We start from the raw sequence: 26143 nt of genomic DNA, 5'->3' as shown, positions 1-26143 counted from the left end.
TTGATCTCTGCTGCCTTTCACACATTTCTGCCAATGTATACTTTCACCTTCTAGGAACCAGGAGCTATGCTTTGATCAAATATATATTTTTTCAAAATAGCCCTGATTTTTTTTTATTGTGCATCCTTTTACACATTTACACCTGATAATTTTGTTGGCGCACCAAGGGAATTGGGTGGCGGGGGGTGGGTGGGGTCTTCTTCATAAGTAGCTTTTGGACAGAAGACTGGTTCCAGGAGGAGACAGTGCTGACTCAACTTATGTTGCTACCCTAGACAAAAAAGTTGTGCTCTCCCTCCCTCCTGTACCGAGTAGTCGGTGGGATGTGGGGACTGTGGTCTCTTTTTAAGGACTTTCCCAGTGTCTCTTATCTGCTCCATCAGTGAGGAGAAAAAGGTAGCTAAGAAGCACCTGACTCAGACCATGTTGCTAGGGTTGCCAACAGGCCTGGAGGAAAATTTCCTGTTTCTTTCATACAGGTTTAATAGGAAATAATTTGCCAGTTGACAGTGTTTATCTCCATACTGTGACAATCCTCAATGGCACCATTTTCACTCATCAAACGGTAACCTCTATTAAAGGGACTGGACACGTTTCTCTTGGCCAGTTGGCAACCCTACTTATTGCTTTGATGTTCAGAGTAGGTTTGTATCTTTTAGATTCTGCTGCTCAAAGTGGCTGCCTGGACTGACTACTAAGTAGGACTGGCTTTGGCAGGGTTAGCGTGTTGCAAAAACGCTATGGTTGCTATGCAACCTCTAAAAGTGGTTCTTGGCCCCAGGAAAAAGGTTAGGCCCAAGCTGAAGCTGCCAGCAAGAAAAGATGGCTGGCTGGCTGAGCCTCCCTCATAGGAGAGGCACCCCCGAATAGACTAGGCCTTGTCTTTACTACAGTCTCTCTCTGAGGGGCAAATTCTAGCAAACTGCCCAGCTTTTCTCTACCATCTAGTGGGCGCATAAAAGTAACCCTGAGTACTTTGGTGTATGAGGGGAGGAAGAAGATATGGTGGTCGAAGAGCCTGACTACACATTATTGCTTGAAAAAAACAACCCCATCACATGATACCTGTGCAGGGCTGGGGGTCTGAAGGCAGCAGAGACAGGGACAGAAGCCAGACATACAGCGAAAAAGGAGCTGCCATTTATCTCTTTATTCTTGGAGGCTAATTTTCCTGAGCAGCGAGGAGGGAGAGGAGACGGGAAAATAGCCACTGAGAAGAGGATACCCCAAAACAGCCAGCAGCTCCCCTTTAATAGGAGACTGGATCCAGCCAGCATTTTCACTCATTCTTGCTCAGTCCCCCTCTTAGATAGGGTTGCCAGGTCCAGGTTGGGAAATTCCTGGAGATTTTGGGGGTGGAGCCTGGAAAGAGTGGAGTTTGGGGAGGGGAGGGGCCTCAACGGGGTATAATGCCATAGAGTCTGTCCTCCAAAGCAGCTATTTTCTCCAGGGGAGCTGATCTCTGTGGCCTGGAGATCAGTTGTAATTCCGGGAGATCTCCAGCCACCACCTGGAGGCTGGCAAATCTATTGATTAGTCTCCATCCCACATCTTTTTTTTGTCACTATAAGCCCCATGATCCTCAGCTAGCAATTTTTTTGGTGGGAGAGGGTGTCAAAGAAGGCTCACGTATCCTTCTTTGACCATCAGAAAAATTGGCTGGCTCCAACCCTGTGTGTGATTTCCATCTCCTATCACATGACTGTAATGTAGGGTTGCCAGTCCCCTTTCCCTCTGGGTGGGAGGTGGGAGACCTGACACTTACCTTGGTGCTGACCTCGCGTGGGAAGTGAGATCATTGCGCAGGCCATGTGCCGGCCCGGGAAGCGCTCCTGCTAGGGATACCAGTCCCCTGCCGGGGGTGGGCGATTCCCTGCTCCCACCCTCCACCCCCGTTTCCCTGGCCGGTAAGGGGGAACACGCCCGATTCAGCCCCCTAGGGAGTACAGAAGTGCTCCCAGGGCGGCCTGTGACCTGTGTGATGATGTCACTTGCCGGAAGTGATGTCATCGCGGAAGTCGGGAGCACACGCACAACAGGGGAAACTATAAGGTAAGTGCCAGGCCTCCAATCTCCCACTTTGGGGGAGGGGGTGTGTGTCAGGGGATCTGGCAATCCTAGCTTCTGCACTCCGCAAGTCAGACCGGATTCAGGCCAAATTGGGCCACTGCAGAGCACAGGAGCGCTGTCGGGGCGGCACGACAGGCCCTGGAGTGCTCCTGCACGCCACAGAGGCCCAATTTGGCCCTAACTGGACCCATATGGGGCTGAAACTGGCCTACTGCAGCATGCAGGAGCGCACTGCATGCCCAGGAGCACACCACATGCCCAGGAGTACACCCCAGGAGGTGCATTCCTCCACCTTTTCCCCTGCCAGCAAGGTAACCGGGAGTGGGGGGAGGGGGGAGCAGGAAATCCCCCACCCCAAGTGGGAGACTGGCAACCCTATTATTATAATGATGTGTAGTCAGCCTTTAATATCCCGAGCCTGGTTATGTGGAAACAAGTCTCAGGTAAGCAATTGAGAACAGCTCTGTTGATTTCTTTCTCTCCCCCCACCCCTTCTCCTTTCTGTCGATGTTGCCAGATGTCCTGTGATGCTGGTGGTGGGAGACCAGGCCCCTCATGAAGATGCTGTGGTGAGTGACGGTACCTGTCTCTTTCGGGAAGTTCCACAGTGAGAGAGAGTGCAGCTTCTGGGTTTCCTAGTCCCCTCTCTCCGAGTTTGCAGTGAGATCTAACATTCTCTCTCTCTGGTCTTCTTTTTGTCCTGATGCTATTTGTGTGTGTCTCTTTGTGTTCTCCCAGGTGGAGTGTAACTCCAAGTTGGATCCCACCCAGACCTCTTTCCTCAAGGTAAGCAATGCCAAGCAAATGCCATCACATTGCTATGGGCAGGACAGAAACAACTCACCCAGTTTTCGACTCTTTTCTAGTTGCAAGTCTATGGGTCGGATCCAGTGCAAAATTTCTGCTTGTGGTAGAGCTCTTGCACAAGCAGAAACACAAGAAAAAGGCTGCAGTAACCACTTGCACGACATCAGACTTATTGTATCCCCCTTTGAGTTTCTACTTGTACAAGATCTTATGCAAACATCAGAGATCGATGACCTACCTATAGGGAGAAAAATGCTACGTGTTGCATAAAATTGTATGTAAGCAGAAATGCTCTAAATCTGGTTATGTTTCTGCTTGCACATTGCTGGATTCAATCCCATGTTCCTCTAATCAACCACCACCTCTCTCTGTTTTTTTCTTGCATCTCTATAAGTGCTTCTTCAGTGCCATAATCTGTCATGGTGGTCCCTCAGGGCTTGGCTGAGCCCCCTTAATTGCTACATTACCCCTGGCCTCTAAGCCATCTCTCAATTCATATGCCTTTAGGGTGTGGGATTGTGCAAGTAATTTTCCTTAGAAGGGAGAACTCTGTTGTTGATGATAATTCAGTAATTTTTGTGTGTGTGAGCACAAGGGGATGGAGCCATTTTCTTCCACCAAATTTTACAACCCTCATTACATCCCCCTTCTTCTTCTCCTTCTGTCCTGAAACTTTAGAAAACAAACACCACCATCAGCAAAGCGATGCCTGAGGCAGCCACCTAGAAATAAGGCCAGGCCTTCCCCCCTCCCCTCGCCTTTTCCCTTCAGGTTCTACCCATCCGGGTTTCTCTTTTCTGTCTTTCAGATGGCAGATTCAGGGGGACAACCACAGCTGACCCAGGTGAGAAGAATGCGAACAAGCTAGGGTACAGAAGGAAGGTTCTGACAGGGTTAGGCCATGTCTACTCTGACATGTTGTGTTAAACCCCCTGCAGATCTCATCTTCAAAGCTTCATTTCCTGGGTTGATCCAACAGCAGTTTTACCAAATTCCCGTCCATCGACAGCCCCCCTCCCACATGGCTTTTTGTATATGAAGCTCCCATTAGTCAGTCGTTCGTTCAGTCAGTCAGAGGCTGCAAACCTCTGAATCCGAGGAGGCAACATCAGAGGAAGGCCGCATCCTTTATTACCCTGCTGTTGGCCCTCCAGAATGAGATAGGAAGCTGGACAAGATGGATCACTGATCTGATCCAACAGGGCTCTTCGCTTCCAACAGGGGTATAAAACCAATTCAACCGAGATTAGCTGCCCACCCGCAGTATGGCTCCTGAGGTGACCAGTATGCTTTATTACAATTTCTCCCCATCCAAGCGAAAGAACCCCTGTGTTATCTGGGTTTGTCTTTTATAGCATGAGTCAGAGAGGAAGGTCACACCACAGCGCGTTGCCACTTAGTAAATGGTTGCCCATTTGCTGTGTTTTTATTGCATCCAATTTAATCTGCAAGATGATGAGAAGATAAGAGCTGACTATATCTCTATGATGGTGTCACTTACTTGTTGAGTGCATAAAGCAAACATCCCAGCAGCATATGTTCGATAAGATGAATCACTGCCTGGTAACTAGGAGAGCTATTCCTTCGCAAGCCTCATACTTAGATGTTTAACTAACAGATTAATCTATTTGGCTGTTGGTTTTACACGGTGAACATTTCCACATAATGAAATAGGTCTTCTATTCCATCCCATCAAAGACTTTGTGTGTTTATTTTTAATGCTTTAACTGGGTGTGTTGTGTCATTTTTATTTTGGAAAAAAGTATACACAAAGAGGAATGGTTTAATTCAACAAATATAGAGAGTAATCAAACATCCCAATAAATGTTACGAGTTTTAATAAATCTCAAGCACCCATTCACTTCTCACAAAAGAAGGCTATATTTTCTTTTTTAAATTGTATGTTGTATAAATGCATCCAAACCAAAATAGTTTCAGCAAATAAACATGGGTATCAGCACCCCTAGTCAGAGTGCTGGCATAGGGTAGTGGCTAAAAGAATGAGCTTGATCCAAAAGTTTCTGGATTCAAATTTTGCTTCTGTCACAAATTCTTCAGATGGTGTTAGGCAAACCTGCCTTGCTCAGCCTTCCGTCTACAATATGGGTATAATATTGACCTACCTTGCAGGATTGTTGTAAGGGTTCTTGCAGAGTTATGTTTGTGGAAGACTTGGATCATTAAAAAGCATGATAGCAATGTTATTAATTAAACTTCCCACCAATTAACTCATCTATATTCAACCAGTTGAAACGTGCCAAGTTTTTCATTTTTTCTAATCCTAGAAAAATGTTCTCTAAGCAATATGCAGCCACTGAAAGGAAGTAAATGTTTTAAACTCTTGCTCTTAAATTGTTTTTTTTTACCAAAATTGCATTGGGCAGGGCTTTGCTAAAAAACACCAAATATGAATATGCCAGACAATTTTGCATAAATTAGGGATTCTACCCCTTCAGATTTCCCAAGCATTAAAAAAAAAAACCAGAAAACTTTCTCTTGGGAAGGAAGGCATCAAGAGTTCTGGTATTGCGAAGTGGTTTTTCTGGCGTGTGCATAACCACGTTTGCTTTGTTCTTCTTCTCTTCCATCTTTCAGCCTGGGAAACTGACTGAGGCCTTCAAGTACTTTGTGCAAGGCATGGGATACAGTGAGTATGGGAGCCTAAACTCCACATTCCCCTGTGCATTGCTAGGGACATTGTGTGGCATACTTCCTATAACCTCCAACAAAGGGTTCCATGGAATACCAGTCCCTCTGCTCTTCAAATATTCGGGTCGGATGTTGGGACTATTGCACCCTATCAGTGACGCCAGAGATTGTTGAGATTGGGCGGTTGCCAAGGCCAAGACTGGTGTAAAATCTTATGGAGCCAGCACCATCATCTTGCCTCTTGTTTTGATGTGGAGTCCTGCCAAGTTAGAGGCAATAGCCATTGTTACAGCTCAGTGGTAGAGCATGTGCTTTATATGGAGAAGGCCTCTGGTTCAGTTCTCCAGCATCTCCACTTAAAAGGAGCAGGACGTAGGTGATGTGAAGAGACCCTGGAGAGCCACTGTCAGTCTGAGTTGACAATACTGGCCTTCATGGACCAATGCTCTGATTGGGTTTAAGGCAGCCTCATTTATATTATTCTGACAGGGCCCTGTACCCGATTAGAGCAGACCCAGGACCCCTTGTGATGGCATGGGTCACTCTGAGATGTTTTTTCTGTCAATACCCAGAGTCTGCCTCAGCTGTTTCCACACAACAGTTAAGGGGAACTCTTAGGCTAGGTAGACTGAGAGCCCCATCCCACCCTGAAACCCCGTCCCCAAACAATGACCAGTAGTGTGTTTTCATCCCTGGAGACTGATTTTTTTTTTGTCGTGGACTGAGGTATTCTTTCCTGTTTTTCCTCAGTCCCTCATGTACTGGACAAGAAACTGAGTCAGGGGTCCAGGTACTTTCTGTGGCATTTCCCCACTCCATGCCCTGGCACGCTGTCCCCAACATGTCTACTCACCACCACCTCCTCTCTGTGACTCCTCACTCCTGTGTGCTCCAGTAACACACACACACAAACAGCCTCCACAGAGACATTGAATTGTTTGCAGTGCTGGTGAGAGCAGAAACGGCTTGATTTGGCTTTTTGTTGTGCATCTGACTCAAGAAGGCTGGTGAGGCACCTTCTTGAATAACAGCATCCTAGGGCCAGGCCTGGTCTGTGCCAAACGGTTCTCACTTCTGCACCATGGAAACCCTCAGTTTGCATTCCAAAATAAAATTGCTCACATTATTAACATTTTATGCATATCGTCTCATTACATCCAGTCTTGATTAATTTGCACCCTGTATTCTGAACCCAGTATTTGAGGCTTTTCAGAATTTGAGGAGGGGGGGGGGAGGCAATAATGTCCTATGTTTCTTGTTAGAAGGGGAATTGGAAAGGTGAGAGTGTAAAAAGATGTGGGGTGGGGTACATGACTTCAGGATGTGATGCCCAGGTTAAACTGGTATCTAAGCGGATCATCTGCAATGCCCGTAAAGTTTTAAATATCATTTTACCCTCTTGTGGGCTAAAAGAGTGTTACTGTGCCTGTTCTCCTCCTCTGCCTATGCAGGGGTTGCCTGAAGGCTTCTGCTGTCACCTTCCTTCTCCTCCTTCCCATGATCAGATTCCAGTTCCTATCACTTGACTGTGATTTTCTGTGCAACCAACAATGGCTGAAGATAGAAAAGAAGCGAGGCCCCTCAGCCTTGTAAAAAAGTAAAGTTGGGAATGGCAATCTTGAACAACTTCCTCGTAGTTCCAGGTCCTAATTTTGCACGTAAAGGTGCTCACTCTCACTCTGCCTTCCGCGTTGCAGTTTCTGACCTGGGAAATGCCGTCACTTGCCAATGTGACCTCAGAGTAAACCCTGGGGATTGGGATATGGCTCCCCCATATGTAAGCTCTTTGTTTGATTTTGCCTGTTTCTTTTTCTCTCCCTTTTTTCTCCCCTCAGTGGCCTCATCCTGCATGACGCGCCTGTCTCGCTCACGCACCGCCTCTCTGTCCAGTGCCGCCTCGGGGGACGGGAACAGGTCCCGCTCGCGCACCCTGTCCCAGAGCAGCGAGGCAGGGGCACCCCAGCCTCCGGCCCCCACCATGGAGGTGTCCTGCTGAGCTCCAGGGCAGGGGACGAGACCGCCTCCCACCACTGAACAGGACTTCTTCTGCTATCCCACAATGCACTCCGGCCACTGGGCCATGTGACGATCTCCCCTAACGGTACTAAACATCCAGGGAGGCCCAGATGGGATGCAATGTACTCTCTTTTTTTAAAAAAGCAAACCTTAACTGCCCTCGACCCTTTCTTCTCAACCAACACATACACATCTCTCTCTTCATCTCTACCTACCCCAGACTCCACTCTCTTCTCTCCCCTAATCTAAAACTAGTGCCAGCCCCACCCCACTTTCCTTAATGACCCTCCTCAACTAGGGAGATACAGACTGAATACTATCAACTTTCTAAATGATTAAATGCTCAGCACTTATTAGGATTCCTCATTTGTTCTCCATTTCTTTGCACACTGAGTTCTCTTAACAAGGGAGGTCTGGAATATTTGTGTTTTTTTCTCCCTTCCGTCTAAACCGTATAACTAACTGTTGTCCCTCCCCTGGTTTCTGAGCGATACGTTTTCTTGGTGTCGCCTAAATGGGGATCAGTGTGTCTTGCTAGCTTTCCTTCTCAATCTCTCTTCCCTCTGGAACGAACATAGGAACAAGTAGGACTTTCACAAGAGAGACTTGAGCCCCAATAAGGACTGACGTTGCTGCTGTCAGGCCAGGATAATGCTCCCAAAACAGGGGTGACTTTTTCCTCCCCTTTCTTCATCCCTCTGCATCCCCCCATCCTTCTCTGCTTGAGTCTCCTGTCCTAACACCTTTCCATCTCCGTCTGGCCTGGTTGGTTCTAATTCCTTTATGGGGCTTACACATAATTCCATTCCCCGCCCTCCATGATCCTGCACTCTTCCTCCATCCTTCATTTCTTTTACAGCCCTTACCACCCCATACATACAAACGTGCTTTTGTTTTATATCCCCAAATCCAGTCCTCTTCCTCCCCGTAAGGCAAAAGCTACATTTCTTACCTGTTCTCTTTCTTCTCCCCCCCCCCCCCGTCCTCAAAACTAATCCTTTGTAGATGGTAGCCGCTTTGTGATGTGCATGTATGGTTTCTGCTAAGACAGCAAGCGATTTTGGCGAATAGGGGCATTTTAGGAGGCTGGGTCAGGTTGAATTGGGGGGGAAGAGGTTTCTCTGGGGGAGGGTGGGATGGTTCCTCTTAGGATGTTTCAGGGGAATGATGGGGTGGGAAATGTTTGAGCCAGAGTGCGCTGTTGTGACGGTGCCAGGTACAGATGGCAGTTGGCTACAAGTGGTTTTGGCTTTGTGTAAGAAGAGGAGCGGAGGAACCTGTGATTAGCTGTGATTTTCTTTTCTTCAAATAAGTGCTGACTTTTGTGGGTTCTGGCTGCCGGCTTTGAGCAGGGCTCACGTGGTGCCATGGAGGGTAACTATTGTGTCAGCTTATTCTATAAAGGGATTCCAACTGTACCAGTTCTGTGAATGTTACTGGCTGTATTTAAAAAAGAAAATACACACACATACACCTTTAAATATATAGTAGCACTTTTTGCCACATTGCTCTCTCAGAATAAGGAATCCAAAATAAATAAGGTAATTTTTTTTCCTTTGGATCAGCTATAGTGAGAGTAATCGGCATGTAAACTTTTGAGAGACACAGAATGCCTCATCAAACTGCAGAGCAAAGAGTTCTGTGTCACCCAGAAGCTGGAATACTCCCACCCCAGAAGACGATGGTCCAATTAGAAAGTCACCTTACTTATTCCTTAAACCTGAATAGGCGCTGGGAAGTAATGGCTCAGCTGCCTGTGTAAAGGGGCATTGATGAAATGGGTTCCAGCTGGAATTCTTAGCTCCCGCATGTAATGGGATCTTGTTGTATTTGAGAATGTGTGAGCTCTGTTTTTTTTCCCCCAGAGCAGTCGATGGTGAATACCGACTCTAACAATAAAATCTCTAGAGGAATGAGTTTTTGCTTCTTTTCTCATGGTTGGGGAAGGGGCAGTCTACGTATTCTTCAGTGACCAGGACAGAAGCAGCTTGCGGTGGAATTAGAGATGTTTACAGAGGACTGTAGTTTTAAGACTGAGTACAAGAACAGTTGTCGTGGATGTGTCAATCAATAATAGCCTTCAAGAGCCTGTCTTCTTGCACTGGCCAGTTTACAAGCAAGGTGTATAATACACAGCACTTACATAACACTGTAGAATGTTCTTCACACATTAGTTGAGTAATCCTCACAACAATCTTGCAAGGTAGACTCATATCCCTATATTTCAGATGAACTGGTGGCTGAGAGTTGAGAGCGGGTCTTTCTAATGCAGCTCACATTCTGAGCCACTACAGCAGCCTCTATTCTCCTTCCAAAGACAGGAAGGAGAATGTCTACCCTACCTTTCCTCCAAGGAGCTCAATCACACGCAATTCTCTCTTCTATCTTCACAAAAACTGTACGAGAGAGGTTAGCTTGAGAGATCTAAGGTTGCCCTGAAAGTTTCATTCATTTATTTGCTTCATATATCCCCACAACAAACCTGTGAGTTAGGTTGGACTGAGCGTGCATGACTGGCCCAAGGTCTCCCAGCAAGCTTCCGTGACAGAGGGGGAATTCGAACCTGCATCTATCAGATCACAGTCCAACCACTACACTACACTGGTTCTCTTTGGGCTTATTGGAGCTCTGAACCTGGGTTCCAGTCGAGTGCTAATCACTCTGCTGAGTAAAATACATATCCTTTTAAATCAAAACCAGTTTATCTATGCTTACTAGCAGGCATGGTGATCAGAATACCTCAAGTCTGTTAAGAAATCTGCCTCCAACAAATAGAAAAGTATACTACTCCTTGATCCCTCTTCAACAAACTGGGTTGGACTCACGCTTGGTGTTTATGGGGTGGGCAGAAAGAGGCACAAAAGTGGAGTGTTGGGATACCAAACGGTGTTCAGTTCAGCTAGGCAGGTCCGTCGCTTCCTCCGTGTTGCAAACTGGGGCAGCCCAAAGAAGAGCGGCTCTGACAACGCAGAGTTCGTCCAGAGTTCGCTCAATCTAAATCTGTTGACATCAGGACAACATCATGGGATTGCAGTGCAGCCTATCTCTCTTGTGTGTTAATTTCCTGCCTGTGGTTAAAAATAAGATTCCCTTACCCCCTCCCCTCTGGCTAACTTGTTATCATCCACAATTTCTGCTGCCACAGTCTGCATATTCTTTGAATATTCTTTAAATTAAGGAACAACTATTCTGCGCTAAGGATGGTTGAACCCATGGAAGGGATTTTCAAAACTCTTCCACAGAATTCCCCTAGCAGATGTCTTTTCCATCCATGCTTTCCTCCTAGCAGAGCTGACCTTTCACCAACAGCCAAAAACTGTAATTTTTTTCTCCGTTTCCTTTGCCATCCTGTGCCAATAAGCAGCTTTTGAATCCCAAAAGCCACTGAATACTGCCAACTTCCCCCTCCCTCCCCATTTGAAAAGAAGGGTCAAAGCCCCTTATTGTTCATGCAGGGGACAAAAGACTTATCCAGCTTTGGGAAATGAAGAAGTTTTCAACCTGTCTGCACAAAGGCCTGGGCCCTCATCCCAGTCTGAACCCATGTGACTGCTTCCAATGTTTTCACTCTAAATGGAATTTAGGTCCTGTCTCCGCCACGGCAAAAGAAGCTGGAAAGCCTTTTTGTTTCGAAAGGCAGCGATGAGAAGAGCTTAAAAGGGAAGCCAATGACAACATCCTTTAAGGTACTGGTGCCCAGAGGGGCTTGGTGCTTCTTAGTTAAGACATGGAGAAACAATCCTCAGAAGCTCATACAGCACATGTATGCACCTGACCAGCTCCATGCAGTTACACGTGGTCCGTGGCACTAGAATGTGGATGCACCTCTGAATACATACCCAAGTGAAAGCAACACAACAGAGAAATGATTACCTATAGTGGGATGTGTACCCTAAAGGGCATCTTCTTGACACTTGTGGCTGTGCATCCCAGTGCTCTAGCAGCACTGTATTACTTAACATTGGATGCACATTTCACATTCTGGCACTACAAGTTGTGTTATTGTGTGGGGCTAGAGCTGTGTTAGGACGCAGGAGTTGGAGGAGGAGTGTTTGTGGAATGTTTCCCCAAGACTTAGCTAAGGGATAAATGCACCACGGGTGCCACAGCTTCAGCACCAAACTGTGGCTGCACTGCATGGGCGCCCAGTTGAAAATATTGCAGCACAGATGAACAACATCTGCACTAGGATGCACATTCACAAGCTTAAATCAGATGCACCCTAAAATGTGCTTGCTAATGCAGAGGGCAACTGCATTATATATATTCATTTTTTACTAGATTTGTAATTGAATGTACATTCCAGTTTGAGCATGGGTATAGCAGTTAAGAGTGTCAGACTGGGATCTGGGAGACCCAAGTTCAAATCCCCACTCTGGCATGGATGAGCCAGTCACACACACACAGCCTAAACTGCCTCACAGGGTTGTTGTGAGGACAAAACGGGAGATGAGGCAGGATATAAAAGAAGTAAATAGATCCAAATGTACATCCGCAATCACAGTCTGACACAACTATTTGTGGGGTTGGATCCGGACAATTGGTCTGGGGTGTCAGTATGCCCAGACTACAACCCATGTGGCTTTTGTCCACGCAGCTCCCATGATCCCTAGCATACGCTTTCCGGGAAGTGTCAGAAGGGGCCTCTTCTCCCTTTTTTAGCAGTGGAAAAGCTAGCTAGATTTAACCCAGGGTTAAATATATGCCACTAGACCTGAACTGAGGTGCTAGACGTTTTTTCCATGTGTAATGATAAAATCTTTTTTTCCTGCAATACGTTTAAGTCGTGCTCAATGACAGAGTTAAGCATACTGAAATCAGTGGCCCAAGCATGGTTAACTCTGTTCTGGATAGTGGCCTAGAGATTTAAAATGGCTCCTTTCAAGTGGCAGAAAAATGACATTTTTCATTGTAGCTGTATTTGATGCCAATAAAGTATTGCATCAGCAAAGGGAAAATAAAAGGTCACTTCTTTTCCACTTCTCTCTTGCATTAAAAACATTCACGTGCATACAAAATACTGGGAAAGATTGTCATGTGGAAACTGCAGCTGTCAGCCAATTAAAAGAATTTTTTAATTGACGAACCATCTGCTTTTTAACCAATTAATGATAGTACAGTTTAGGGAGATCAAAGCAAGTGTAGGATAACGTGCAAGTTACTAAGCAAAATGTAATGTTCGTTAGAAAGATGTAAAAGAGGCTGCGTTATTTTCTTCTTTCCATATTCCAGCAACACCCTAGAATCAGAACAGCTTCAGCCCACAATCAGTTGTGCCCTTCTATTACGGCCTCTCGGACTTAAAGTAAGGTGGACTTTCTTAGGGGTAAGCTACATAGAATTCAGCTGGACACACTTCTGAGTAAGCTTGCAATAGATTGGGTTGCAAAGATTGCCACCCAAGTGAAAATTCCTTAGTCTAGCTCCCAGCCATTCTTGGACTCTTGACATGTTCTGTGGACAATCTATAGTTTATTTTCAAAGTGTCATATGAAAGTAGATCCACTAGCCGTGACTGTTATTTTTATAACTTGCGTTTCTCACCGATGGGGACCCAAAGTTACAGCATCTTGTTCCCTTCCTCCTTTTTTTCTCACAACAACCTAGTGAGGTAGGTTAAACAGAGAGAGAGAGAGAGAGAGAGAGAGAGAGAGACCATCTCAGTCACCCAGTGAGCTTCTATAACAGACTGGGGATTTGATCCCTTGGTCCTAATCTGATGCTCTAACCACTACACCATGCTGGCTCTATAGGGCAAAGGACAGGTCTAAGCTTAATACTGAGCTGAGGCTCAGGCTGCCCCAGCTTTTCCATGGGACAAACAGTCACAATTAAAGAAAATGTGGATCCAGGATTATGTTTTTGAGGCAATTTCTAAGGAGCATGGATTTTGGAAATATGATGCTGCTCTCTGCTGGCCATTGTTGGAACTGCACAGCAAGTGTCCCCAGACAGCCCCAAATGCAATGTTCAAAGTCCCAATTTGAAAGGTCTTCCCTGGCTGTTCTACATTTGTTTTTTGACTTGTTGTATTCCATCAGCTTGGAAATAATGGGTTGAAAACACTCTTATGGTCGTGAAAGGCACACAAAAATGAAACAGCAAGGAACCCTTCATTTTTTTTAAAGCATTCCATTCGCTCCCTTGTACGCTTACATCCTGCAACAATAAATGGGTTAAAATGCTATCCAACTCACCGTTTGTTCATGAAGGACTACATTGCACTGTTTGCAAACAGACCCCAGGGACCAACTCGGTCTGCTGTCTACCCTATCCCCAGGACTTTTAATTCACACTCAAGTTCACAGCCCACTGCTTTGGACTCAAATAGCAATGGAGGGCCTCCCGGTAGGCCACGTAGCCCTGGAAGCTCTGGATTAGCCAGGAGAAGATCTTGCTCCAGCTCATCCCTTATAAAAGACGCTACAAAGTCTCTGTACTTAACAACTTGGTCCAGAGTGCTGGGAAGGAAGAAGGAACACTGTGGGCTTGAGCCCCTGGCATCTCCCTTTCCCTGCCCTGTTGCTGGGGGCTGAACTTCTACACCGAGGTTTTTCTCCACCTTAGCAGCCAAACTGGAGTTTTGTTTTGTTGTGGTTAATCATCCACACATCATGTCTGAATAGTGTGCCAGCTCTCTTTTCCCTGTCTTCAGTATGCTTTTTCTCAAATCTGCTATGATTCTTTTCAGAAAGACGACAGTCCTAGGGTGTCATCGTGCTGCCTGGTGGGAAGGTATGCATTTTCAAAGTTCCTCCCACATCAGTACCGTTAGCTCTCATAGCCATCATCTTCCCCGCCGTACCACTGCAGGGTTTTTTGAGGGCTTTAAAAACTGTCAGTGACTGCTATAGCGCTATAACTGTATAAAGCTATGACACTATAGAGCTAGCCATCAAAAAACCCTCCAGTGCTGTGGCAAGGGATGGCTGATGAAAGAAAGAGCACGGGGAGGCATTGTGAATGCCTCTGAATGCACTGCAGCTAGGATGGAGAACCCTCACTGTGTGGAATCAGCTTAAGTCAGGGTTCGAGAAATCTTGCAAAGCCATTGTCCAATGGAGATCCATCAGGGCGGCTATGGGGAGGTATTATTTCTAAAGAAACAGCTTTCACCCTTCCTCTTTTAACACAGGTCTTGAAAGCAGATTGGGCGCAATATTTCTTTTGCCAGCAAGCTAACTTAGAATGTAGTCCTAACTGAAACATTTCATGTATTTGTTTGCAGAAATAAATTGGGGACCAGTATTTATATACCTTGGGTTTCCTTTCATCTTAGTTCAAGAGCTAAATAAGCGGGTGGAGTTCCTAAGATCAGGAGTCTAGCACTTTCACATTTTTCAGATATTGCCAACCCATCTTCCTTGGTGCCAAACACATGCATACAGAGGCCAGCAGTGTATCAGAGCAGTAGTTGTTTATTGGCCTCCCCTCCCAAGGGCAGGGATGTGGGCAGGCTCCCCAGAGGGCATTGCAAGACTCCACTCCACACCTAGTGGCTCTTGTCATAGGTGCCGGCCCCCTTGTAGTTCCCAACATAGCCAGTGTTTTCATGCACGTCTGCACGACCAGCGATTCCCTTGCCTTTTCCGCTTTCATCAAAACGTTCCTTGTGAGAGCCCGTATACTTGCTGGTGTCTGTCAATCTGTCCACTGCACCAGCAGCAACAGCTTTCTACAAGATGGAGGGGGGAACAGTGAGTTAGATGGGAGGGAAGGGGCCGGCACTAGGCTGGTTTCAGTTAATGCAACATTGAGGCATGGGACCGGCAGCTGTGGGGGAGACGGGTGTTGGGATACACACTCCTTGCTTGTACAAGAAAGCCCTTCACAGTCCAACAGCCCATGCCAAATAATTTACCTCATAAAGCACAGAAAACGTATCAACTTAATGGTCTTACAGAAACTGAGGCAAAACTGCCAGTCATATTAGTGACTACCGGGGTGTTTAGGGGTGTCAGCTCAGGGAAAGCCCAATAAAGAAGTCTGGCTTTACTCCAGTCTGACCCCTCTGCCCAGGTGTAACACAAAGCGATTGTCATAAGGAATGAGGTCAAAACTGTCATTCCCTAAGTGCACCCGCAGTCTTGAGCAAGACTAACAGTTCTGGAGCTGTCTCTGCTTTTTGTAAAACAGTTAAATAGGTGAGCCAACCCTTCTGTTCCTTTTACTGGATCCATCCGAGTTTTTTTACTCCGCCTTATCCAGCTTCCTTTCTTATCCCCATCTCCTTTTCTATATTCAGGTCCCATGAGTCACCGCATAGCCTTTTTGGTGTAGTCAGAAGGGACCCTTCCAACCTTTGGTTGGATTCAGTCCTTTATTCAGGTAATTTATTTGTCTGGGTCCCGTACACTTCATGCCTAGAACAGAATGATACGATGTTTTGGCATGCTTTAAACAGATTGGGATCTGTATTCTGTTTGGGATGAGGATGAACCGGAAAGTCCTTAGACTCACGTGCTCATGTTTTTCTCCAGGTTTGAAGACTTCCTGGTTTAGAACTAGCTGCAGTTTATTCTGATGTCCATGTTGGGTTGGTTGAACCAATGGGGAGGGCTGTTTTTTCTTGCAAGCCAGGATTCCTTACTTGAACAAAAGCATGGCTTAGAATCCTGATTTGTAAGCAATTGGTGGAACTACCATATTTGGATGTCATAACAAATTGTAGTTAGTTCTTCTCAACCAAGAAGTCTGCCACCTCAGTGTGTAGGGTTGTCACTTCCAATTTGGAAAATTCCTAGAGATTTGGGGGCTGTGCCTGGGGAGGGCAGAGTTTGGGGAGGTAGTTCAACGTTTGATGGTGTAGAGTCCATCCTTTAATGCTGCCATTTCCTCCAGGATATCTGATCTCTGTCGTCTGGAAATCAGCTGTAATTCTGAGAGGGCTCCAGGCCTCAACTAGAAGTTGGTAACCTTGTTCAGTGCACAAGAGAAAGGAATGAGGAAGGTCTGCATAAACACCAGGACTTTCTGGATTATTTCAGGTGTCTGAATGCAGCCAGTGGATCCATCCAAGCTTTATTTTGGGAAGGGATCCGATATTAATTTTAATTTAATTTAATTTGTTAGTTTTTTCAAAACCTGACATGCAGGCATATCACTAGATGGCAGTACACTAGGCTTGGAGCAAAATGTGCCTCCTTTTAAAAAGCATCATTACGAGAGGAGATAGGCATGCTGGTGCTGTGGTCTCTGAACTGTAACGCCTTGATGTTGCAATCCCCAAATGAAAAACAGGGACGCAATGAGCCACCCCTTAATACGGTTCAGGTTGAGTGATTCTGGGAGCACTGCTCAAGAGGACCACCATTGTTACTCCCAACGCTTTTGCAGGGACACCTTTCGATTTCCTTTTTCTCCTTTCAAGAGGAGCCCCTTGTCACTCACTCACCGTCGCCCCCACATTGCCCGGCTCCTTGCCCTCCATCAGCTGGTGTGTGGCCTGCAGAGCCTCTTCGGGAGATTTCCCTTTGAAGCGTTTGACGCTCAGCTCCTTGATGGCTTCCTGGAACTCTGAAAATGTGATGTTACGGGCACTTTTGTTTCTAAGGAGAGAGAGGAAAGAATCACCTCTGAGCCTCATCAGGATCTGAGAAGCCTAAATTTAAATCCTCGCCCTACCACAGGAGCTGAATAGGTGACTTTGGGCCAGACACACACACACTCTTCCAGCCTACATTCTACCTCTCAGGGTGTCTGTGGTAAGGATAAAATGGAGGGGACCAGGGCTTTTTTTCAGCAGGAACGCAGTGGAACGGAGTTCCGGCACCTCTTGAAAATGGTCACATGGCCAGTGGCCCCGCCCTTTGATCTCCAGACGGAGGGGAGTTTAGATTGCCCTACGCGCTGCGGAAGGCAATCTAAACTCCCCTCTGTCTGGAGATCAGGGGGGGGGGCACCGGCCATGTGACCGTTTTTGCCAAGGGCGATTTAAACTTTAAAAAACTCTGCCCTTGTTCCAGCTGACCCAAAGTGACATCATTGTGTGGTTCTGAGTTTCACCACTGAGTTCCACCACCTCTTTTCCCAGAAAAAAAGCCCTGGAGGGGACAATGCCGTTGTGTAGCTTCTTTAGGGGCCCACTGGGGGTAAACAGAGTATAATTATATAAATAAATGAATTTTGGGCCCCCAAGAACTCTTCATTGCAGGAATACCCCTTGCTTGAATAAGGCATACAGAAGTATGATGAAGATATTGGCAGATCTAGTTAACTGGAACCCTGAAATGGCTGCTACTACTCTAGATTGCACGCGAGCTGTATGATTTTTTTTTTAAACAATTTCCTTACATTGCTGCCAGGAACAGACAGCCCTCTTCTTGCTAGGTTAGCTCTCTACTTGTAGAGAGTCATATATGTGTAAGGGAGAAATGAGAAAATGTGTCCCTCCTGTGTCCAGACAATTGATTCCTTCAGCCAAGAACTCTGCTACCTCATTTTCCTTCATGTTCATGTTACAGTGAATGTACATGCAATCTGTGTGCAGCATGAATGAAATGAAATCAAGCCCTCAAGTCAGAGTTGACTTATGGTGACTCCTGGTGAGGTTTCCATGGCAAGAGACTAACAGAGGTGGTTTGCCATGGCCTGCCTCTGCAACCCTGGTCTTTGCTGGAGGTCTCCCATCCAATGACTAACCAAGGCCAACTCTTAGCTTCTGAGGTCTGATGAGATCAGGCTCTCCTGGCCTATCCAGGTCAGGGTGTGCAAAGTGAACATCTGTTGGCTCTTTTTGACAAACAGGACTACATATGTACATGCAGGATGTATGTTTTCTGTAACGTGTGAACAGGTCTTATATGTAGCTCCTGTTGTGCCTAATCACACATACACAGGTTTCCTGCCAAGCTCTATCACATTTTTATCCCACCCTCTCTCTCTCCAAGGAACTTTGGGAGGCATACCTGTTTTTCTCTTCTCCCTACTTTATCTTCACAACAGTCCTGTGAGGTAGGTTAGGTGGAGTGAAAATGACTGGTCCAAGGTCTTCCACAAAGTTTTGTGGTAGAGTGAAAATTTGAATACATCCCCTCCATCCATTGTCTTAAAACATTACACTACACAATGCTAGCTCTCCCACTGATGTTTTAATTGAAGGGTGAAGGAAACTAATTTCCCTTGTAAAGATGTGCTTGTCGAGTTGCTTAGCACAGAGAACGACAACTCTGAGCTATACAGAATTTGGATAGTGGTCACCTAGCGGACCTTTCTATGTAGCTCCTCCCCAGCCCCAACCCTGCCGCTCACTTGACTTTGTTGAAAACGATGTCCACGTCGGTGCTGGTCACACACTTCCCATCCATCACACCACACTCCTTCAACATCTTAGAGAAGTTCTTGCCTGTCATGTCATTTCCAGTGGCGGCTGTATCGCCATAAACAGCGAATTTACGGAAGGCTTTTTCCAGCTCCGACATTCTTCCTGCAGCCGTGGAAACGGGTGTTGTGGTAGGAAGAACTCTGGTTACCTTCTGACAAGAGTGAAAGCTGAGCGCCGCTTGGCCTGTGAAAGGCCAAGAGAATAAACACTACCTGGCAGGGGTGTCGTGGGGGCCTCAAGAAGGAATCCCTTTGGAACTTGTGTAAAATAAGGCTGGGGCACCATTTTGGAGGCTACCACCACACCACAGGCATATGCTCTCACTGGCCCTGTTTACAACAAATGCTCCCCGTTTTCTGGTCCCTGTCTTTGGAAAGTCATTGCTTAATTTGTTGACTTTATGACTATTGTTGCTGATGCTGCTGTTGTTATTTCATTTGGAGGTGTCCTGTTAAAAAGCTGTTATGTTCAAGGTATTGGTTATTACATACAAAGCTCTTCACGGCCTTGGTCCGGCATACCTACGGGACTGCCTCCTTCCCTATGTCCCTCCATGGTGGTTTCGCTCATCTGAACAGGGTCTCTTGCAGGTGCCAGCCTGCACATGGGAGAAATCAACAGCAGCCCATACATGGGCTATCTCTGTGGTGGCCCCTACCCTGTGGAATGGCCTGCCTGAGGAGTAGGGTTACCAAGTCTGCCTCACCTCCCATCAGGAGGGTGGAGTCCCTGGCACTTACTTTGTGCATGGCACGAAGTCCTCCTTCGCACCTCAGAGCTGGCGTGATGACATCGCTTCCAAAAGTGATGTCACCATGCCGGCCACACAAGCGCTCCCACGCACTGCATGGGGCCGATTCATCCCTTTTGGGCCCCAAATCGGCCCCAAATGAAGCGTGGGAATGCTCTTACGGGTGGTGTGACATCACTTCCGGAAGTGACATCACCGGGCCAGTAGGGAGCACGCACTTGGTGTAAGCTCCTGAGGTGCCTGCCGGTGGCGGGCAAGCTCCAGAAGCTTGCCCCTCTCGCCAATCACTGGGCGATCGGTGGATGAGAGGCAAATAAATCCCCAGGAGTTTGCCCACCATCAGCAGGCACCCGGGAACCCTACGGAGGCTAGGAGAGCCCCCACTCTCCTGGCTTTCCAAAAACGATGCAAAACCAAATTATTCAAAAAGGCTTTTTACTCAGATAGGAGGGCTCTATTGTAGGGAGGGGGTTTCAGATGCTTCACTAATGAGTTAGGGACCATAGACTTCATCACTAAGTTGCCTTACACATTATCTGTTGCTTTAAATACGTATTCCTATATACTACCTGTGCTTCATGTTGTCTAATGTCAGTCCTAGAACTCATTATGTTCTGTTTCAGCAGTTCTTCAACTCTCTATTGGATCCTTGCTAATGGTATGTCTTTGTAAACTTGAATTTATTTATCCTATGGCATTGTTTATAGAAATGTCCTTGACACTATGGAACTGTCCTTGATACTGATTGTACTAATCTCACACTATGTAATCCGCCTTGAGTCTCAGTGAGAAAGGGGGACTATAAATGACATACATACATACATACATACATACATACATACATACATACATACATACATACATACATACATACATACAGGGTTTTTTTCTGAGAAAAGAGGTAGTGGAACTCAGTGGGTTGCCCTCGGAGAAAATGGTCACATGGCTGGTGGTCCCGCCCCCTGATCTCCAGACAGAGTGGAGTTGAGCTTGCCCTCTGCGCCACTCAGCAGTGCAGAGGCCAATCTAAACTCCCCTCTGCCTGGAGATCAGGGGGCGGGACCACCAGCCACGTGACCATTTTCAAGAGGTTCCGGAACTCCATTCCACCGCGTTCCAGCTGAAAAAAAGCCCTGCATACATACATACATACATAGAACAGGGGTGGGTAATATTTTGGGGGGCTAAGTGCTGAAAAAAATGCAACTCTAACCTTGTGAAGATGCTGGTATGCCACCAAAAGGGTGTGCTTGGCCTAACACGCTTTAAGCAAGGCAAGTCCCCATGGCACTGCCAGGGTCTCAGGGATTCACCTTGGACTTGACGGATGGTTTTGCAGGTCTCTGAGGCAATCAGAGCCATAAGCCATGCTTGTTGCCTGTTGTTTGAGTGGAGATCTAGCCTTGGCTGTAGCCAAGAAAAATGGTCTAGTGCGTCACTGTCGGGATGGGTGCCAGGGATTCCCTATCCCTGCTCTCGATCACAGATATCAAAGACAGATGTTTTTCAAGTGTTCATCAGAACCCTTTTGTGTGTGAACTTTAGCCACCAAGCAACTGTTCTGAGTAGTCACAAAAAATGTAGTGAGCAAGATATCACAGGGGAGGGCAGGGGAAGATGTGGCCACTTGAGTGAAGCACTCCTGAGGGTGGGGGAAGGTACCACCAGGGCTGAGGAAGAAGAGCCGTCTGTGTTCATCTGCCTTTTTTCTCTCATCTCAGTGTCTAAAATATTTTCAAAGTATCTTAATGTTCCTATCTGGGACTAAAAAAAAGTTAATGTTTAAAAATATGAATTATCAATTTTGTTATAAAAAAACAGAAAGGGGTGGTGAAGCTCAGATTTTAAAATCTACCCAGGGTGCACAAATATCTAGCGCTGATTATATGCTTCTGCGTGGTGTGTGAAATAGCCACCTCCCTCCCCACTGGTCAGTGTTGATGTAATTTCAAGCTTACCTGAGATGCTCCAGGCCTGCCCAGTTGGGTGTGTCCTAGGAAAGAGGAGGCCTGCTCTGAACCAGAAAGTACCAGTGACTTGGGAGGAAAAATTGTGGTAGGAACTGTGACCTCATCAAGTTGGCTTATGACATCATGGCTGAACTTAGTTGCTTACTCTGTATCTATAAAAAGGCAGTTAATACTATGGGAGGGCTATAGGATCAAGAGGCTTATATTTTTCAGCAAAAAGAGAGCTGGCTTCCTCATTTCTTACTAGTCCAGAAACAATCCAACACAGTAAAATTTTGGACTAAGATATACAGCAATTTTTGTCACATTAGGACACCATGAGATAAGCCAATTTACTTACGGTTTTACTTAGAAACTTAGAAACTACTTCATAGTTGCACACAAGTTTGTACGGTGGGGTTGCCAGCTCTTGAAATATGAAATTTCTGTGTCTGACATGCTCAGCAACATCCTAGAGAAAGTTCATTGCATAGGTGGTGCCTGGAATTCTCCAGTAATTATACCTAATCTCCAGACTATAGAGATCCATTTCCCTGGAGAAGATGGCAGCTTTGGAAGGTGGAATATATAGTTTTACATGCCTGCTGAACTTTGTCCCTCTCCCCAAACTCCACCTTCCTCAAGCACCACCCCTAAATCTCCAGGAATTTCCCAAGCCAGGGTTGGCAACGCTGCTAGGTTTGACAAACTCCAGGTGGAGCCTGGAGATCTCCAAGAATTCCAACTGATTTCCAGGTCACAGAGATCAGTTCCTCTGGAGAAAATGGCTGCCTTGGAAAGTGAACTCTGGCATATAACCTGTTGAGGTTCCATCCCTCCCGTAACCCGGGATCCACCCCCGAATCTCCAGGAATTTCCCAACCTAGATTTGGCAACCCTACCCCTGGCCAGTTTGCTCTTGTGATATAGCCATATCATCTCTACAGGCCATAATTTGCTTACTCAAGGATGAAAAGGCAGCTAGCTTCATCAGAATGAACCACACCCACCCCTCAATTAATCAAATAGCCCTTTAGTTGGGAGATGATGTGGTCTGTAGTCGACCAGCAAGACATATTCTTAGCCAGACACATACACACATACACACACAGAGAGAGAGAGAGAGAGAGAGAGAGAGAGAGAGAGAGAGAGAGAGAGTATGCCGGAGCAGCTGTGGTTTATTGGCTTTCCCTTCCAAGACAGTGCCAGATGGTGTTGCAACACTCCACCACACATCTTGTCTTAGGTGGCAGATCCCTTGTAGTTCCCAAGATTGCTGGTGTTCGGAGCTAGGTCTACACGCCCAGCAATCCCGCTGCCCTTTTCATTTTTGTCGAAATGTTGCTTGAGAGAGCCTAGGTTGTTGTTGGTGTCTGTCTGTCTGTCTCTCCACCCCACCAGCCGCGACAGATTTCTACAAGGCAGAGGGGCAAGAGGTCAGATGGAGTGGGGCTGGCATCGGGCTTATCCCAGCATACACAGCAGTCAGGGATGGGACAGGCTGCTGTGAGGTAAACTGAAGTTGGGCCGCCTTGTTTCATTGGATGGTGTTGTATCTTATCTGAACAGACTGGGGATCAGATTACTTTGGTTTCTAAAATTTCAGCAGGCGGTGCTCAAATACCCTTAAACATATCTTTGTAGCTGTTATGACCCTGGGCCTGCATAGTGACGCCTAGTAGCTCCAGGGAAGCCTCTAACTAGAGTGACTACAGGGCCTACATTTCCCAGGTCCCCTTTGGACCCTATGATTGGTTAACAGGGGATTGGGAGGGGAAAACTGCACCAATAGGGAAGTAGGGGGATGGTGCCTGAGAAGAAGGGCTAAAAGGCTTCACCCACAGTGGACGGATGTTCATTCCTAGGGAGCAGAGCTGAGGAGAGGCTGCTGCAGACAGAGGGATCCCTCATCCAGAAGGGATGAGTCAGCTTGAAGTCAGTCACCAGGAGACAGCTAGGAACAGTCTAGTTAGAGGTGTTAGGGTGTTTTGTTGTTGACCTATCTTTATAGTTCTCCTTATTCTTCAAAGTTTTGAACTCCAGTTATTACTAACCCTTTTAAATAAAGTTGTTATTCTGCCTGGGTCCTCACGTCTCATTTGATAACACAATGTAAAACCTATTGGGAAAGAGTGGACAAAAGTGGTTGGTTGGGCGCTCTGGGCCCTTCTGTGGAAACCTGTACCAGAGTGGTGGCAGCCTACAGAGAGCTTCCCTGCTCCCCTGCCTGCAACAGTAGCCATAAGGACTAAAGACAGAGAGCCAAGCTACAAGTGACGAATTACACTTGAACAGCAAGTGAACAGACTCACGTGTATTCCTCCCTGTTTACTTGCCATTCACTTGCGCTCCACTTGATCAAGTGGAGCGCAAGTGAATGGCAAGTGGCAAGAAGGAATACCTGTGAGTCTGTTCACTTGCCATCCAAGTGTAAATCGTCACTTGGTGATCAAGTGGAGCGCAAGTGAACAGGGAGGAATACACGTGAGTCTGTTCACTTGCCATTCAAGTGTCATTTGTCACTTATAGCTTGGCTCTTAGACTTGCTTTTTGGAAAAAACCAAAGATGAGATTATCAGGAAAACTAGATTCTATGCTCACTAGTCCATTCTGCACCTTTTCAGCAAGATAGCATACACACAGGCCTGCAGTTAATTCCTTTAAAATGCGTGCAGGGTTGTTTTTTTTAAGTGGTTAGCTCCCAATTCACAGGAGAGCTAGTTGGCACTCACAGTTGCGTCCATTTCAGCTGGTTCTTTGCCCTCCAGCAACTTGAATGTTGCCTGCAAAGCCTCCTCGGGCAATTTCCTGCTGAACCGCTTTCCACACAAAATCTTCATGGCCTGCAAGAACTCAATGTAGTTGATGGTGTGGGCCCCCTTTGCTCTGGGAGTTGCAGTGAGAGAAAGAAAGATGTTACCTTTGAGTCCCGAAGACTTTTTTGTTTCCTACCTTTGTAATCTATTGGACTCTAGGCACTCTGGATGGGCATATCCCATGTAATCTTTACATCTACTCTATAAAGGTTAGGCACAATGACAGCAATTTATGAACATATTTGCAGATTGGGGCTACATTTAGATCAGAAGGGTAATATCAGGCACAGGCAACAGGACCTTTTCTGCTGTGGCACCTAGCTTTCGCTGCCTGCAGTTCGTCTGGTGCTGAATGTGCAAAGCTTTCAGTACCAGGTTAACACTATTGGAAGTTTAACACCATTTTTATTATTGTTTCTTACATTAGCAGTTTTGTTAGAGTTGCCAACCCCAAGGTGATACCCTGGAATTACATCTGCTCTGCAGGCTACAGAGAGAAAATGCCTGCTTTGGAGGGTGTACTTTATGATATACTCCTCCGAGGTCCCTCCCCTCCCCAAACCCCACCCAATGAACAGAGCCTTGACCTAGCCTAGGGATCTTGCACTTAGTTCCAGCATTCCTCACCAACCCCTGTTCTTCAGCTCACTTGACTTTATTGAAAGCAATGTCCACGTCATCACCATTCACGCTCTTCCCGTCCATCACGCCACACTCGAAACACATCTTGGAAAAATTCTTGCCCGTCATGTCATTGCTCGTGGCGGATGTGTTTCCATAAGCAGCAAATTTAAGGAAGGCCTTTTCCAGCTCTGACATCCTTCTGCAGCTGCAGAGGAAGTAGCTGAAGGAATATAACAGAAGGGCTCAGTTCTGTATAACTTGAGGAAGAGTTATGCTCTTCAAATTTAGGACTGGAGACCCTAGTAAGAAGACAACCAGGCACTATGAATAATCTCTCTTGAGATTAATAATTACAGGGAGATGCGTCTTACTTCTTGCTTGAAACGTTGCAAGTTGACTCCGTTAATGGAATCTTGAGAGTAAAGGGGCTCCACATAGGGCTGTCAACCTTCAGGTCGGGGCTGGAGTTCTCCCAGCCCCAATCTCCTGACTGTAGAAATCAATTCCACTAGGGAAAATGGGAGCTCCAGAAGTTGGCCTCTATGACATCACATCCCTGCTAAGTTTCTTCTCATTCCCAAATTCCACCCTTACCAAGCTCCACCTCAAATATCCTGGAATTTCCCAACCCAGAGCTGGCAAGATTTAAAGATGTACACAGTTAAAGTGGCCCAACTTTATAGGGTAAATACAGATAATGACAGCCTTGACCTAAATGGCCCAGGCTAGCCCGATCTCATCAAATCTCAGAAACTAAGCAGGGTCAGCCCTAGTATGTACTTGGATGGGAGATTACCAAGGAAAACAACAGTTGTTGTGCAAAGGCAGGCAATGGCAAACTACCTCTGAATGTCTGTTGCCTTGCTGTATAATCAGCGGCATCTTGATGGCACATTACACACTTGTGTGGTGACCACTTTTATCACATCCCTGCTACCTCTTACTTCCCTGCTCTTACTTCTTGTGAGGATGTGGTAAAATGTACCTGATGTGTACAGTAGAGTGCCACTTCCCCGCGTCTGCTAAAGGCTGGGGTTGTCAGAAGCCAGTTCAGGCAGGAAGATCTTAAAACGTCAGATAATGCTTGGTCTTTGACAGACCTTACAAGGAAGGAAATTTCACAGTTGAGGTCCAAGTT

The 26143-nt window shown here is 46.4% G+C and overlaps 2 protein-coding genes and 1 pseudogene across 6 annotated transcripts in view; 1 reads left to right on the top strand and 2 right to left on the bottom strand.

The window, feature by feature from the left end:
• The window catches only part of NDRG2 (NDRG family member 2), a 38225-nt gene extending 28767 nt beyond the window's left edge, over positions 1 to 9458 (top strand). For 4 of the 5 annotated variants that reach the window (XM_054992605.1, XM_054992603.1, XM_054992604.1 and 1 more), the window contains 5 exons: positions 2588 to 2639; positions 2809 to 2856; positions 3686 to 3721; positions 5473 to 5524; positions 7362 to 9458. In XM_054992605.1, coding sequence (XP_054848580.1) covers positions 2588 to 2639; positions 2809 to 2856; positions 3686 to 3721; positions 5473 to 5524; positions 7362 to 7522 — 349 coding nt within the window. In that variant the 3' untranslated portion in view covers positions 7523 to 9458. Of the gene's footprint in view, positions 1 to 2587; positions 2640 to 2808; positions 2857 to 3685; positions 3722 to 5472; positions 5525 to 6276; positions 6311 to 7361 lie in introns of all 5 variants that reach the window. The other variant, XM_054992606.1, reaches the window with a different exon arrangement.
• Positions 9459 to 15034: 5576 nt separating this feature from the next.
• LOC129340500 (tubulin polymerization-promoting protein family member 2-like) lies at positions 15035 to 18962 on the bottom strand. Its single transcript, XM_054995330.1, has 3 exons — positions 18793 to 18962; positions 16937 to 17090; positions 15035 to 15217 (listed from the first exon to the last, which is right to left on the bottom strand). Exons 1-3 carry the CDS (start codon positions 18960 to 18962, stop codon positions 15035 to 15037), a joined length of 507 nt encoding a protein of 168 aa, XP_054851305.1.
• An 811-nt stretch (positions 18963 to 19773) lies between these two features.
• Positions 19774 to 25200, bottom strand: LOC129339430 (tubulin polymerization-promoting protein family member 2-like; annotated as a pseudogene).
• Positions 25201 to 26143: the final 943 nt, after the last annotated feature.

Source organism: Eublepharis macularius, chromosome 12 (genome assembly GCF_028583425.1).
Source record: "Eublepharis macularius isolate TG4126 chromosome 12, MPM_Emac_v1.0, whole genome shotgun sequence".
Classification (NCBI taxonomy): domain Eukaryota; kingdom Metazoa; phylum Chordata; class Lepidosauria; order Squamata; family Eublepharidae; genus Eublepharis; species Eublepharis macularius.
This window is presented reverse-complemented; position numbering and strand designations above follow the sequence as displayed.